The sequence below is a fragment of the Apteryx rowi genome, unplaced genomic scaffold (assembly GCF_003343035.1).
Source record: "Apteryx rowi isolate R43461 unplaced genomic scaffold, aptRow1 scaffold_42, whole genome shotgun sequence".
In the NCBI taxonomy this organism is placed as follows: Eukaryota; Metazoa; Chordata; class Aves; order Apterygiformes; family Apterygidae; genus Apteryx; species Apteryx rowi.
The window spans coordinates 2,929,833-2,942,509 of record NW_020450665.1 but is presented as its reverse complement, the minus strand read 5'-3'; the positions used below and the strand labels follow the sequence as shown (position 1 = coordinate 2,942,509).

General features: G+C 39.4%; 1 protein-coding gene and 1 long non-coding RNA gene across 3 annotated transcripts in view; one reads left to right on the top strand and one right to left on the bottom strand.

The window, feature by feature from the left end:
• Positions 1-1,214: 1,214 nt before the first annotated feature.
• LOC112971013 lies at positions 1,215-5,225 on the bottom strand. Of its 2 annotated transcripts, none has more exons than XR_003255223.1 (4): positions 5,072-5,225; positions 4,374-4,481; positions 3,850-3,964; positions 1,215-1,399 (listed from the first exon to the last, which is right to left on the bottom strand). It is a non-coding gene; the product is annotated as an uncharacterized LOC112971013 (long non-coding RNA). The 2 variants fall into 2 exon arrangements; XR_003255224.1 differs by lacking the exon at positions 1,215-1,399 and adding an exon at positions 3,607-3,692.
• A 3,660-nt stretch (positions 5,226-8,885) lies between these two features.
• The window catches only part of SAMSN1 (SAM domain, SH3 domain and nuclear localization signals 1), a 37,535-nt gene continuing 33,743 nt past the window's right edge, over positions 8,886-12,677 (top strand). The window contains exon 1 of the mRNA XM_026076018.1: positions 8,886-9,077. Within this exon, the coding sequence (XP_025931803.1) occupies positions 9,021-9,077 (57 nt within the window). The 5' untranslated portion in view covers positions 8,886-9,020. The remainder of the gene's footprint in view (positions 9,078-12,677) is intronic.

The window sequence follows — 12,677 nt, the reverse complement described above, 5'->3', positions numbered from 1 at the left end:
GAAAATCGAAAGTTCAGATAGTTTAAGATCATGAGACAGACTTTATTGCGGATATTTTTGTGTCTTCTATATTTAGTTCTGGATTGTGTAGGTGTTTTAATAATACATGAATTTCCTTTCTCACAGATCATCCTTGCTTTCACATGACCCACCTAAAAATTAATCAGCATAGCAATGCAGCAGTACATGTGCCCTCAGTTATGACAGGAGACTAGGGCATTAGCTGCTATGCCAGCTGTGACAGTTCTTGTCCCCAGATACATACAGCTTATGTCCTACAGCTGGAAATGTACAAGTGGAAAAGGTCAAAATCAATTCATTTTGGATGACCATTTTAAAGTAGGCAGGATGTTCTTTTTTAGTCTGAAAGCCTTGAAAATGTTTAGAGTCCAGCTCCCCAAACTTCACTTGCAGCTACATGCACTCAAATTTTCTGCACATCTAACCGTGGGGTCAAAAACTGAGGAATACCTGCAGTCAGTGGTCAGCTGCAAAGCAAATATGTTTAAACACACTTTCTTAGTGTGCATTGACCATAACGAAGAAATACATCCTTATTCCCATACTCCGTAGCAGCAATCTGCTATCTTAACACTGCAAATCATGAACCAGTGATTAAGGATGTAGATAATGCAGATTCAATTCCCTACACTTTTGTAGACCTCCTATGTGATACTAGACAAATCACTTAACTTGTCTGCCTCAGGCCCCATTTGCAAGATGGGGATAGTGTGTTATTTTGCACATCAGATGGTTGTTGCAAGAACAAGAACACACGTTCCCGTTTGTGCCACAGGAGAGCAGGAGTTCAAACAGCTTATTTGCAGGCTCTGATGCCTCCATTCAGATTCATCCTTCACATTGAATGAATCAGAGATTCAGTGGATAAAATGTAGTAAATAATCACATAATTAAAACTGCATCATAAAACATACATGCAAAGGGGTGAGATTCAGGTTGCACAGATAGATAACATTAATTCTGCTTTCCCTAAGTCCTCGATCCTTGGTTTTAAAACTTTTTTTTTTTTTAATCTAATGAGTTTGTGTGTGTATGCTGCCTGAGAGTGATTTTATTTTATCATTTGAGTTTACAGGGGTGTTTGATCCCAAAGATGGTTCAAAGATTTTTGTGAACCTTGACCTCACAAACTAGAGGAGCTACCTCACAGATTTACCAGTCTTTACTTGTTTTTATGCATATAAACATTTTTATTTGCTGTAAACTAACAGATCTAAAGCTAACTTTCAGAGTTTTGCTACTCCTTGATGTGAGACTGTGTTCTCCAGTTTGCTCTTCCAGTCTGTAGCTCAGTAGAAGATCATGGAGCAGTTGGAGGGAAAAGCTTTGCAGCTTTTTCATCTACCTCTGCTTTCCTTGGCAGCAGCAAGGCAAGGACCTAGAAGAAACACAAGATAATGTGTGCGAAAGAAGTAACAARGATTAGATACGTAAGAGTAAGGTAATAAAAAATTCTCTAGAGAAGTGGTATGCAAGGACTGAGCCAAAACGCTCATATACTTTGTGGGGAAAAGAAAGGGAAAAGAGTTAGATAATACATTGCAAGTAATCAAGATTGGCAGAGGGGATTTAAGACAAAAGTAGAGTGTTTGTGAAGAGGCAAAGCATGCATCTGTCCTTCCACACAATGCAGATTTTGGATATAGGGGAGGCCCTTCCCATTCTACCCTCTCTGCCCCCCAAGACAGGTTACTGAAACATGGTTAATTATCTTAAACCTATTAAGTACTGTGACTGTCCCTGTGAGTGCTTTTAGCCCACAGTGAGCCTGAGATAAAACACGTTATCTTAAATCCTTAATGAAATAAATTTATTTGAATGTGTTTTACTTCATCTTTGTGATGGACTAAGGGCATGTTCCCAGTCAGTTAGTGAGGCACAGCTGACTTGAGGCAATTTATTCAATTCTGATTAGTCAGCCTGAGCCTGAAGCATCCCAGTGAAGCCCAAGGAGCCTGTTACCGTCAAGGTAAATGCTTCCTTTGAGCATAGCTAACCCTAAGGGCTTTTTTTTCAGGCCTGGATCTATCTTGATTCTTCCAAATCCCCTGAACCAAAGAGCTGCTCCCAGCTAGCTTCCATGTCGGGGAGCAGCAAAGACAGGCTGCCCCAAAAGGGGAGGCCAGCTGGGAGAAAAAAGTGATAGCGAGGCCAGCAGGGCAGCATCCTCACCGAGCAGGGCACGAACAGGGGCAGGACCCATGATCAGCGATGGGTGCAGTGACTGCCGGGCCAGCCCATGACAGCTAGGCTGCTGCATGATCAAACTGAGAAGTCAAGTCAGAGGACCAGGACCAGCAAGGTGCAAGACTAGCACAGGTAGAGCTGCCAAGTAGCTCAGGCAAAGGCCAAGGGTGAGAGCCTGAGCTTAAAAACAGCTCCTGAGTGAAGGAGGGGCAGGCTGCTGCTGAGCTCTCTTGCATCCAGATGCCTGCACCACCCTGAGCCCAGGCAGCCAGATCCAAACCCAAACATCAGGGCCCCAACGCTGCCTTCCTGCAGGCTGGGCAGGCGTCCCCCCTCCTGGCACGTCACGTGCGGGGAGCAGAGTCAGGGGAGGACTGGGTGCTGCACTCTGGTGGGCAATGCGCCTCCCCTTCTACATGAGGGAGCTCAGCACCACCTGCAGTCTGTCCATCCTCTGCGGCCTCATTCCCCGGCAGATCACAGGTTGGGCCAACCAGCTACATGTGCCAAGCGACTCAGCTCAGGAGAGAGACCTTCATACAGTGAGATTCAGGCCTAGAAATGCGCAAGTGTGAGATGCAGTTCAAATGCGTGAGTCCCGTTCTCAGTGTGTGCAATTTGGCAGGTCTGTTGATGGAACTAGTTTGATTCACATTATTGCTTGATTTTGAAGATACTGTCATTAATGTTAGTACCTGAATCAAGTGTTGCAGCTGGTGAGCCCAAAGCTTCTATACAGAGCATTTCAAGAAAAAGAAAATCAAATGTAAGATTGAAGCTAATCACGTGTGTTTGTCAATGAAGCATTTTTGTGTTTCTGCTGGCTATCAATCGACAATCACATCAACTAGATGGGTAGAAAGAAAATAAACAACTACAAATAAAGGCATCCTGTCCCCCCTCTGTCACTTCCCAATTTTGATTTTTACCCACTTGAAACCATGTTGAAGGAGAAAGGAAGAATAGCCTTTTCCACTATACGCAAAATGAAATTTTGGAGCCCTGCAAGTGAATACAGAGTGTACTACCCTTTATTCCTTTTCAAGTTAGCCTTTAAACAGCAGTTCTAATGCTACAGTGGTGCAGCAACTTGACATTCTGACATCAATGAAGAAATTCAGCAGGAGATGTTTACTGGTAAAAGATGGCTCAAACTAAAAAGAGTTTCCTGACAGCAGGCTGTGCATTAGAGTTAATCAAAATTTAGTTTTGTTGATCTTGATTCTAATCAGAGATAGGCAGGCAGACATCATGTAGAAAAAAATCCCTTGCTGTGTTGCCAGTGCTTGTGCGATCTTCAAAATGTCAAATGAAGCATGTCATGTTTTGCATGTAAGATTAACACAGAGAGCCTAAATATGTTTTTATATGAGTTCCCTTTATTGAAAATCTCATATTTGGGCTTTCTGAATAGATGTGCAAGGCAGCAATCACTCTTTATTTGTAAATGCATTTCAGGGAGGCTGAGCTGCAGCTGTATAAACCTGCAAATTAAATGGATAAAATGCTCTTGTTGCTGATTAGTAATCCCAGTGCTCACTAACAGAATCCAGTGAGATGTTCTAGGCATGAACATTGCAATGCAGCTTTTAACTACGTTTTAACATTCAGTCAGAGAAAGAGTGCTGTTCACATACATACCTGAACCCACAGCAGATTCATCCTGCCAGTTACTTTCTGTTATTCGTCACAGACAGTAAAATGTGTTCTGCTTACAATAAATTGTGCAGGAAAACCACCAGTGACGCACGTATATCTGTTGGAAATTATAACACAGATGCTGGATAAGCCTGTGGCTGTGTTTTACAGGACACCAACCTTGCTGACTTTGAGTTTTCCCAACAGGAATATCTAGAAGATATAAATACAACTTTGGCTCTTACTCTTCAAGGTAATAAGAAAGGGATTTGTTCAATAGGTGAAAGCCAATCTCCTTGAGAATCCTTCTGTCACAATAATATAGATTTTTATTAGTGTTAGTGCTAACCTGACATAGTGTAGGCATGACTGATCTGTTCATCTAAAGTTAATACAAGAGAATGAGTTGGGATCAAAGTTTGAGATAACTTTTTCGTACTTCATTTCCCCTTTAGGCCAGGAGATGTTGGAAGCATGCCAAGGACATATTCTGAGGGCCTGGCAAAGAGACACTTTTTCTTACTCACCCAGTAGCAACTGCTGTTTGTACCAGACATGCCTTTAAATTCAGTGGGAGCTTTGGTAGTACTGCTCAGTAGCCTGTCCCTGCTATATTTCACTGCAATTCCGTTGACCTTAGTGGCAAAGGATTAGCATAAAAGAAGAAAGAAACACAAAATTATTTTTTCAGGAAGAGAAGGAAGACTGAGAGTCTCTGAGAGGCTGAATCCAGAATTCCAGGGACTCTGCACAATGAGGGTATTCCTGCCACTCTGTGCCCTGACTGTGGCCTAAACAAGCTTAGACTCTACTCTGTTGTTGTTCCCTGATGATGTTTCAGTGAATGTATGACATGATTTTAAATTATTTAGAGAAGGTCAAATTTTTGATGCAAACTTGAGATATTTAGTTATTAGCTTTGCTGAATAGCCGGTTTCTGCAGGCTTTGTAAGAATTATACTTTGTACAAGAAAGGAGTCTTCTTGATATAGGGTGCAGACAAAGATGATTTTCAACTCTCAACTAAATCAAGGGTGTAGGCTTAAAATATTCTTTAATCCAGTCTTGCCTCTCAAAGATTCTGAGTTTCTGTAGCTTCTTCATTTTTTCTTCTGATAAAAAGTATATGGGTGCCTATTCAATAGGAAATTACACACTTTGGTGCATGAAAAAAAGCCCCTAAGCATTACAGACCAATCTGAAGTGCTAAGTACTGAATGCTTACCGTTTGCAGTGAGTTTGAAAGATGGGACCTTAAGCATCCAGCTCTGTTCCCCAGAAGCTTCATGGAAAATCACAGCCTCAGTCTCTGGAGTTGAAAGAGAAGAGTCAATGTTTAGTCTAAGTAGTTATAAGGACAGCCCAGCCTGCAATATCTGCTTCTTTCATGGGCTGCTGCAGGGGAGGAAGGGCTTAACTTCACTTTTTCACACTTGTTCCTTTTAGTTTCTGCAGTGTCTTTGCAATGGTCATTTGTGGAGAGAACAGAATCTGTGCTGGCAAGTAACAGCGACTGTAACTGTGGCTGACCCTTGCACAGATTAGACCAGGAGAGGGAAGTATCTAGCTATGTTCTGACCCATAATTAATACATTTGAGAAAATTGTGTTCTGCTCATGATCATTCCTTGAGGAAATAAGGACTGAATTTGTTGAGTAAATTATTCACTGCAAATTATTCACTTAGCTGTACTTGCTGTTCTGAGACTTCTGCAATATCTAAGCAAGCTAGATCACACAGTGAGAGGCATGGCTGTAAAAGTAGTGATTCCTTCTCCACTACAAAATGCAATTCTTACTTAGCTAAAGAAAAAAATAGAGCAACACAGTTTGGGACTGCCTAACATAAAGGAAAGCAATGTGCAGCCCCAAGGTATCTCTGAGTATCTGTTTAAACTATGGGCCAGATTTGTGTGATGGGCTATGAAAAAAATGAGTTGCTAATATGAAAAGAGTCTCATTTCATTTGCTTTTTGACAGGTGAGCACTGTGCTAAATCATTCCTTTTACTTTGCATTCTACTTTTAGTTTTATCAGAATATCCTTTTGAGTATATAAGTTTACAAGTTGATAAGTTTACACTTTCATTCCTGGAAGTGGCCTCTCCATTCAAGGCAAGGTAACTGGATGGAGCCACTGAGGCGATATGACACTGTTGCTGCATTTGATATTATGTGGGAGACACATAAAGCACTCAAGTGTCCAGGGCCATCCATGCACCATCTTTTAAAACAGAATACATGATAATAAATTATAATATATGTTGCCTCTTATAAATCTATTGACAGTGAGAATAATTCTCATGGGTTCTTCTTAATTATTTTTAAGTGGAAAACCTTTTTCCCCATAAGACTTTCCCGAGTGAAGAGTAGCATTGTCTGGGTATTTTAGGATGGAATTCAAGCCCCATCAAATTCAGCTGAAAAGCTTCTATTGATTTCACTGGGATTTGGATCAGGCTCAAAGAGCAGCAAGGAAAAGGAGCAAGTTCCATGTAATCATGTTCAACAGAAAACAGAATATGAGAATTTTTATTTTAATTTTACACAGACATTCATTCTTCTTTGAAAATCAGCTTGAAATACAGAGGATATAAGCACCAAGCTTATTATTAATTTTTAATTCAGAAGAGCCATCTTTGAAATGTGTTGGTTAACTAAATTAAGTGAACTTAGTGTTATATATGTTTGATTTTTCTTCACTTTGTTACTTTTTAAAACTAGTGTGTGGGTCAGCTTTTCAAGGGCAAGAACATAATCAGGTCAGCTTTCAAGCTGCTATAATTTTTCTGATATGTGGATGAGGAAAGGAAATAGATATGGGTGGGTACTATATCTCTTGAAATGGCCTCTTTCTTCCTGTTTAACAATAAATATTCTACAGAAAGGAAGCTCATATATTACTCTTCAGATGAGTTCCCATTTTATTAACCATGAAGATTTTAACAGTGGCCTGAGACAGGAAATCACAGTCTAATGATCAGCACAGTCTGATATAATCCCGATGTTTGGATCAGATTATAAAGAAAAGCAATATACTGCATTGTACATCTATGTAGATAAATAATCAGGTTTAATTACTATAAACATACATACAGCTTTTACAACAACATATGGCCCTGCTGAATTACCAAGGTTGATTAAATATCCATGGTAAAACCTCCTTATGGTATGAAATTTAAATGGACTTTTCAAATGTTATTATCAGATACATGAAAGAAACATACCCCTCACAGTTTTATTATTTTTATTATTATTATTATTAACAGAGCTGATTTTTATTATTATTATTAGTAATAATATTATTAGTAATAATTTATTATTAGTAATAATAATAATAATAATAAACCAACTCTGTTTTAAATGACTATAGCTCTGATTAAAATGTGAAATGAAACGTCTTGGTTGAAGGGTTAAGCTTCAACATGCACTCCATTGCAATCCAGCYAACCCAAAGAATAATCTTGCATTATATTTGGCAGTCTTTTTCCTTAACCCCAGTTTCTCCTCCCCTTACTACCCACGCAGTTCTTAGAAGGTCTGGGAAAGAAAACCTCATAATAATTATTTTTTCATTAGTCGGTCTCAGTCCATTCAGTTGCCCATCCATCAGAATCTAAGAAGGCCTCCAAAACTTTGCTTAAACATATAAATAGTAGTCCAAATAGCAAATTGGTATGGGAATTCATCTGATGAGTAGTGTCTTTTCCCTAGACTATTCAYATGGCAGAGGAAGAGAACTTTTCAGCAGAGGGACTATCTGCCTATCTAGCATTGTCACCTTCATTCATGTTTCAAAAAGTTAAAAGTGTTTATGGGACTGAGAAAGGCAACTTTAAGAAATAAGATCTGTGCATTTCTCACCATCTTTCAACTATCAATTCTTTTGGTTTTCAGTTCATATGGTTTTTTGTTTTAGCTTCCCTTGAAGTTTGATCTCACCCAGATCTAATATTAAAAGGATGACATGCAGATGAGTTTTACTAAGATACGTGCACTGAGTATTTGGACTCAGAACAGCTCGTGAGTCTTCATTCGGTGCAAGAGACCTCCACCGTGACTTTTTATAAAGAGTTTTTACCTGTCTGAAATTTATGAGTAAAAGATGCTTAAAGTAGATTTAGTCGAAAAAAATATGTATTTTCATTTTGGAAAAATGTTACCAGAATTTTGAAAAAAAAAAAGAAAGTTTACCAAAGATTTTCTTTTATTTTTTTCAGTAGCTCTTTCTACAGCTTACTTTGAAATCACTTTCTTCGTCCATTTGTAGAACATTAACTAATATTTAACTGAAGCTGTATGTGTGACTCAAAAGTTTTGGGTTTGAAATTGAGAATTCATCTCCCTCTTTCAGCAAAATGTAGGGAATTTTGGATGGTTTCAGGTTTTGTGGGCAACAGTTCACAATCAGATAAGTTATATTTAGGATATTCAAGACTTTTTTTGTTTGTTTGATTTTGGCAAATAATATCAAACAAAATGAAGCAGGAATTCAAAGCTAAGTAAATCTTAATACCTCCACTTTTTGTTTAGCCTCTTGGCTGTGTTTAAAGGCAGTATAAAGGACTTAAATTTGTTGTTCTCCTCTGACTCTTTGTTGTAAGTGCTCTGTAATACTGCCTGCTTCTCCCTCTAACTTTGCCATCAAATCGATGACAGTGGAGGACTGAGAAGTGCCATTTCAGGGTGTCCAAATTTTGTGATAAAAGGCCAAAAATTATTCCACTGTGGGAAAAAAAAAAAAAGATGGCTTTAGAAAGCATCCTTTCTCTCCCAAATAGTGTCCTTTAATCTCTTTGCAGTTAGGGCACTGAGGGGAAAAAATKAGAGAGGAGAAAAGGTGGATTTTCTTGAGATTGTGCAAAGTCTGAGTGAGGCCTGTTGGTGACACAGAAGGGAATACCCTTAGAGCATTTCTCACTCTGAACCCTGTCTCCATTTTCAACGAATCTCCTTAGTGCACTTTTCTTTTTCCTCGTCACTTCCTTCCTAACTCCCTCCCCGAACAAACATTTCAGCTTGCTCACCAGTTCTGCAAAGCAGCTGGTGAAGTCACATCCTGACAGAATAAGGAACTGCCGCAACTGATGTACACTTGTGCAGTACGTGTTGTTGTACTCAGTTTGGTTACAATCTAGAGGCAGTTGCCCATCAGTTGGATAAACCTGAATTAAACATGTTGAAAAGAAAACCATCCAACGTGTCTGATAAGGAGAAGAGTCAAAAGCCAAAGGTAGGAACGTTTGAGTTATATTAACAATAAAGGGAATTCTTCACAGTTATTAAGAGGAGTGTTTAAAAGGTGTTTGAAAGGGTCCAAGACTGGTCTTAATGCAGTGGAGTAGCTCTGAAGATTTTGCAGCCTCTACAGAAATGTGGAGCTGGAAAGTATGACCATGAGTACTTCAGGATTTCCTGATATGCTGGACAGTGCCTCACTGGTATAATATCAAGAATCTATTTGTATATACTCTGTTTAGAAATGTAATGATCCAATTCAAGGAATTATTTTTGTGAAGCTGCTATTGTTGTATTAAAGAGTCCTGGTAGTGGTCTTTGTCCATTGCGATATGCTCTGCGTCAGTGTTTTAACAGAGAGGCTCACAGAAATCCCCTATCTCCCTTTTCACCTGTGATAAACTGAGGATGTCCCAAGAAAGCTTGTGAGAATTAGTGAAGGATAAGAGACACTATTAAGTTTGTACCTTATTTTAATAAATTTGCTTTTTCATCATCWTAACAAAAAGAGGAGAGGGCCCTTGGCAATCAGTGTTCGTCATCTTCACTTTTCTGGAAATGCTTCTACTTTCAGCCTGAAAGAAATACTCTGAATAAATTGATAATGTGCTACAGTGGGCACTTTCTACAATCCAAGGTTGCAAGACAGAAAGTAAGGGTTTTCCAAGATGCATGAGGATGTGTCCTGCCTTGGGAATTTATCAAAATCCCTGGGACTAGGTGCAGAATGGCCTTTAAAAGTGTATTGTGAGCATGGAGAGAAATGACTACTGCTAGATCCAAACCCTTCAGTTTTCATTTCTATTTTGATTTGCCAGTGCTGAAAATTTAACTAAGATTAGAAAGCCCCTTTCAGCATCTCTCTGCTTTTAGTAACTCAGTGTTGCCTAGTTTATAGACCTATCTTCTCCTTGTCTGGGAATACACCTCACTTTTTGACTTCTGGGTACTGAAAGATTACTGCAGACTATTTCATCAAGAATCTTTTCTGATTTTAGCCAGCATTGGCTTTTATGTATCACACTTGCAGTTTTAGACTATGATTCATTAATGATTACAATTAATGTTTTTTTCCATGGATTTGAAACAGCTCTAGATTATTCTCTTGTATGTTTTTTAAGCATTTAAATTGTTTATATGGTATGTATTTTCTTCTGTTCAATTATCATGCTATATTTTATAAGTGGGGAAGCAGTATAAGTACTAGCTAATGAAACTATAGGTTAAGCAAGAAATGAGCATGAGACACTGTGTGGATGGGCTTTATTTTCTTTTCTGTTAAATATTTGCAAAATCCAGATTTGGTCATTCTCGTATTCCAGAGTAATACTTTCCTTAACAAACAGCCGATATTTTTTTTCCCACGGCTGGTTATTCATTCATGAATGCATGCCATGCTATTAAAATGCTGGCATTGTGGCTTCTCAAAAAATATATATATCAGGTTCACAGATTTGATTCACCATATGTGTAAAGCAGGGATAAAACGTGTCTAAACAGAATGCTGGATTGTCAAACCTGCTGACTTTGCTGTGCTGACTTTGTCTTATTGTAAATGTTTACAAAACATGAAAGGTCCCGGTGAAGTGGYTCAGGATTGAAACACTTCACCTCCTGTATGCCCACTTTTGCACAGAATTGTGTGAACTTTCCACAATGAGAATGTTTTGCTGAAGGTGCTATTCACAAAAAAGGTGTGGGAGGAGGGAGCCCCCGCCATCGCATAAAATATGTTATCTTAGTTCATTGAAGCATGTTTTGAAACATGCATCATTTAAGCAAGGCAAATACCTAACTTACTCAATGTAGAATTGGGTAACATGGGGTGCAGGTCTTTACCTCATGGCAGAAGTTACAGAATTTCACAAGTGACTTCCTTAGGTAATTTCCTGGCTACCCTGCCTTTACATAGGCAAAATCAGGTATCTCCTTATACTCCCAGGGCAGGATGTTGTTGTCACAGTGGGGGCCTTGGGATATCTTGCCTTGCCTTGCCTTTAGGTGGCCGTCTTAGGCGCCCTAGTGTATCCAAGACATCCACAGGGGGCTGGCAGATAGGACAGAAGACCTGTGGGAGAGCCATGGTCTGGAGTGTTGGATGAAAGTCAGGTTTGCTACCTTAGGCCCTCTAAGATGACCCCCAAACTATCTTTTTAGGCAACTGAATCTTACCCACAGTGACCAGCTGTGTTTACCATAATTGCATGAACTTCTGTGAATTAATTTAAGTGTTTCACCAGGTTTTTCTTTTTAAGCCTTTATTTTTGTATTACTTTCTAATGTGAAATTTAGATGTCCCGTGTATGTACCTGATGTCCATGAAGAGTGTCTGGCATCCAGTTATGCCCTTTGATGGGGATGAAGGAAAACCATGCAAGGCTGGTGTCAAAACCCCTCTTTAGGCAATCTGCTGTCCTTGTCTGTATAAAGTTTTTCGTAGTGGTGGGCAAGTCAATGGGCAGTGCAGGAGTAGTATAGATTTTCAGTATCTAGGTGCCAGTTCTCAGTGTGAAATGCATTTACTTTACCTTGTTTATTTCTGTAGTGCTTAAGGGACTTCTGCAGATGTGTTAGATGCTGGTTAGATAAAAAGTAGCATCTTGCAACTCAGTTTCTGCTATTGAAAGGTTGATACTTGTCCACTGCTATAAAATATCAATGTTCATAGTTATTACTGATAGAGTAATTATTCCTTATAGAGTATTTCTATAGTACCTCAGTAATAACCATTTCACATTTATGGCAGCTTATGCATATGCAGGGATATATATTATAGAACTAGTATATGTTTTATATAAAAACTAAATTTAAAAAAAATCATTTTTGAGCAAAAATTTTCTACACATGGCGTCATCCCAAAAGCATACTGTCTCATAAAATGTAAAGAAAAATTGTGTGTTTGCAGGGAGAGGGTTGTGACAATTTTTTATTTTTTAATCCATCTGGTTAAATTGACTACCAGGTTGTGCGAGATGTGTTTTCAAAAGAGGTTCTGGAGGGATTCTGACCTTTTGCTAATGTTTAACATTGTAGCTGCACTTCCTGCTGTGGAATTATCCATTTGTACCTTACACATCAGCTGAGGACCCAGACAGTTGAAATGTAAAGGAAAAGTCCTAAGGCTTAAAAATACCATGCATGTTATTGGAGAAATGCAATTTGACTGTAGGGTTCAGCTGTCTCTTTCAAGGCTGCCCTCTTTCTAATCTAACCTCTCTCTCTGTCCAGGTCCATAAGTGACTTTTCTATCCTGATGGAGCCTGAGCACCTCCCATCAATGCATCCAGCAAGAGGCAGCTCTTTCAGCACTTCCTTTCCTTCCTCTCCGGCCCCCCTTTCTTTGCAGTCAGATGGGACAGGACTTGGTTTACTTGGCGTAGTTCTTCTGAGCTGTGCTATTATTTGTGGGTTGGTGAGGTCAAACAAACTAGGTCTTGCACCTAGCCCTACGGTTCGTGGTCACACCGATCTCCCCGAGTCAGCTTCAGACCCGGCAGCTCGCTGCAGAGAGAGCCTGTGGCTCCTGTAAATGTGGAGCTTTAGTTGCAGAGTAGGAGATTGTTATAGCAAGCGGGGGGATGGATGCTTTTTCTAG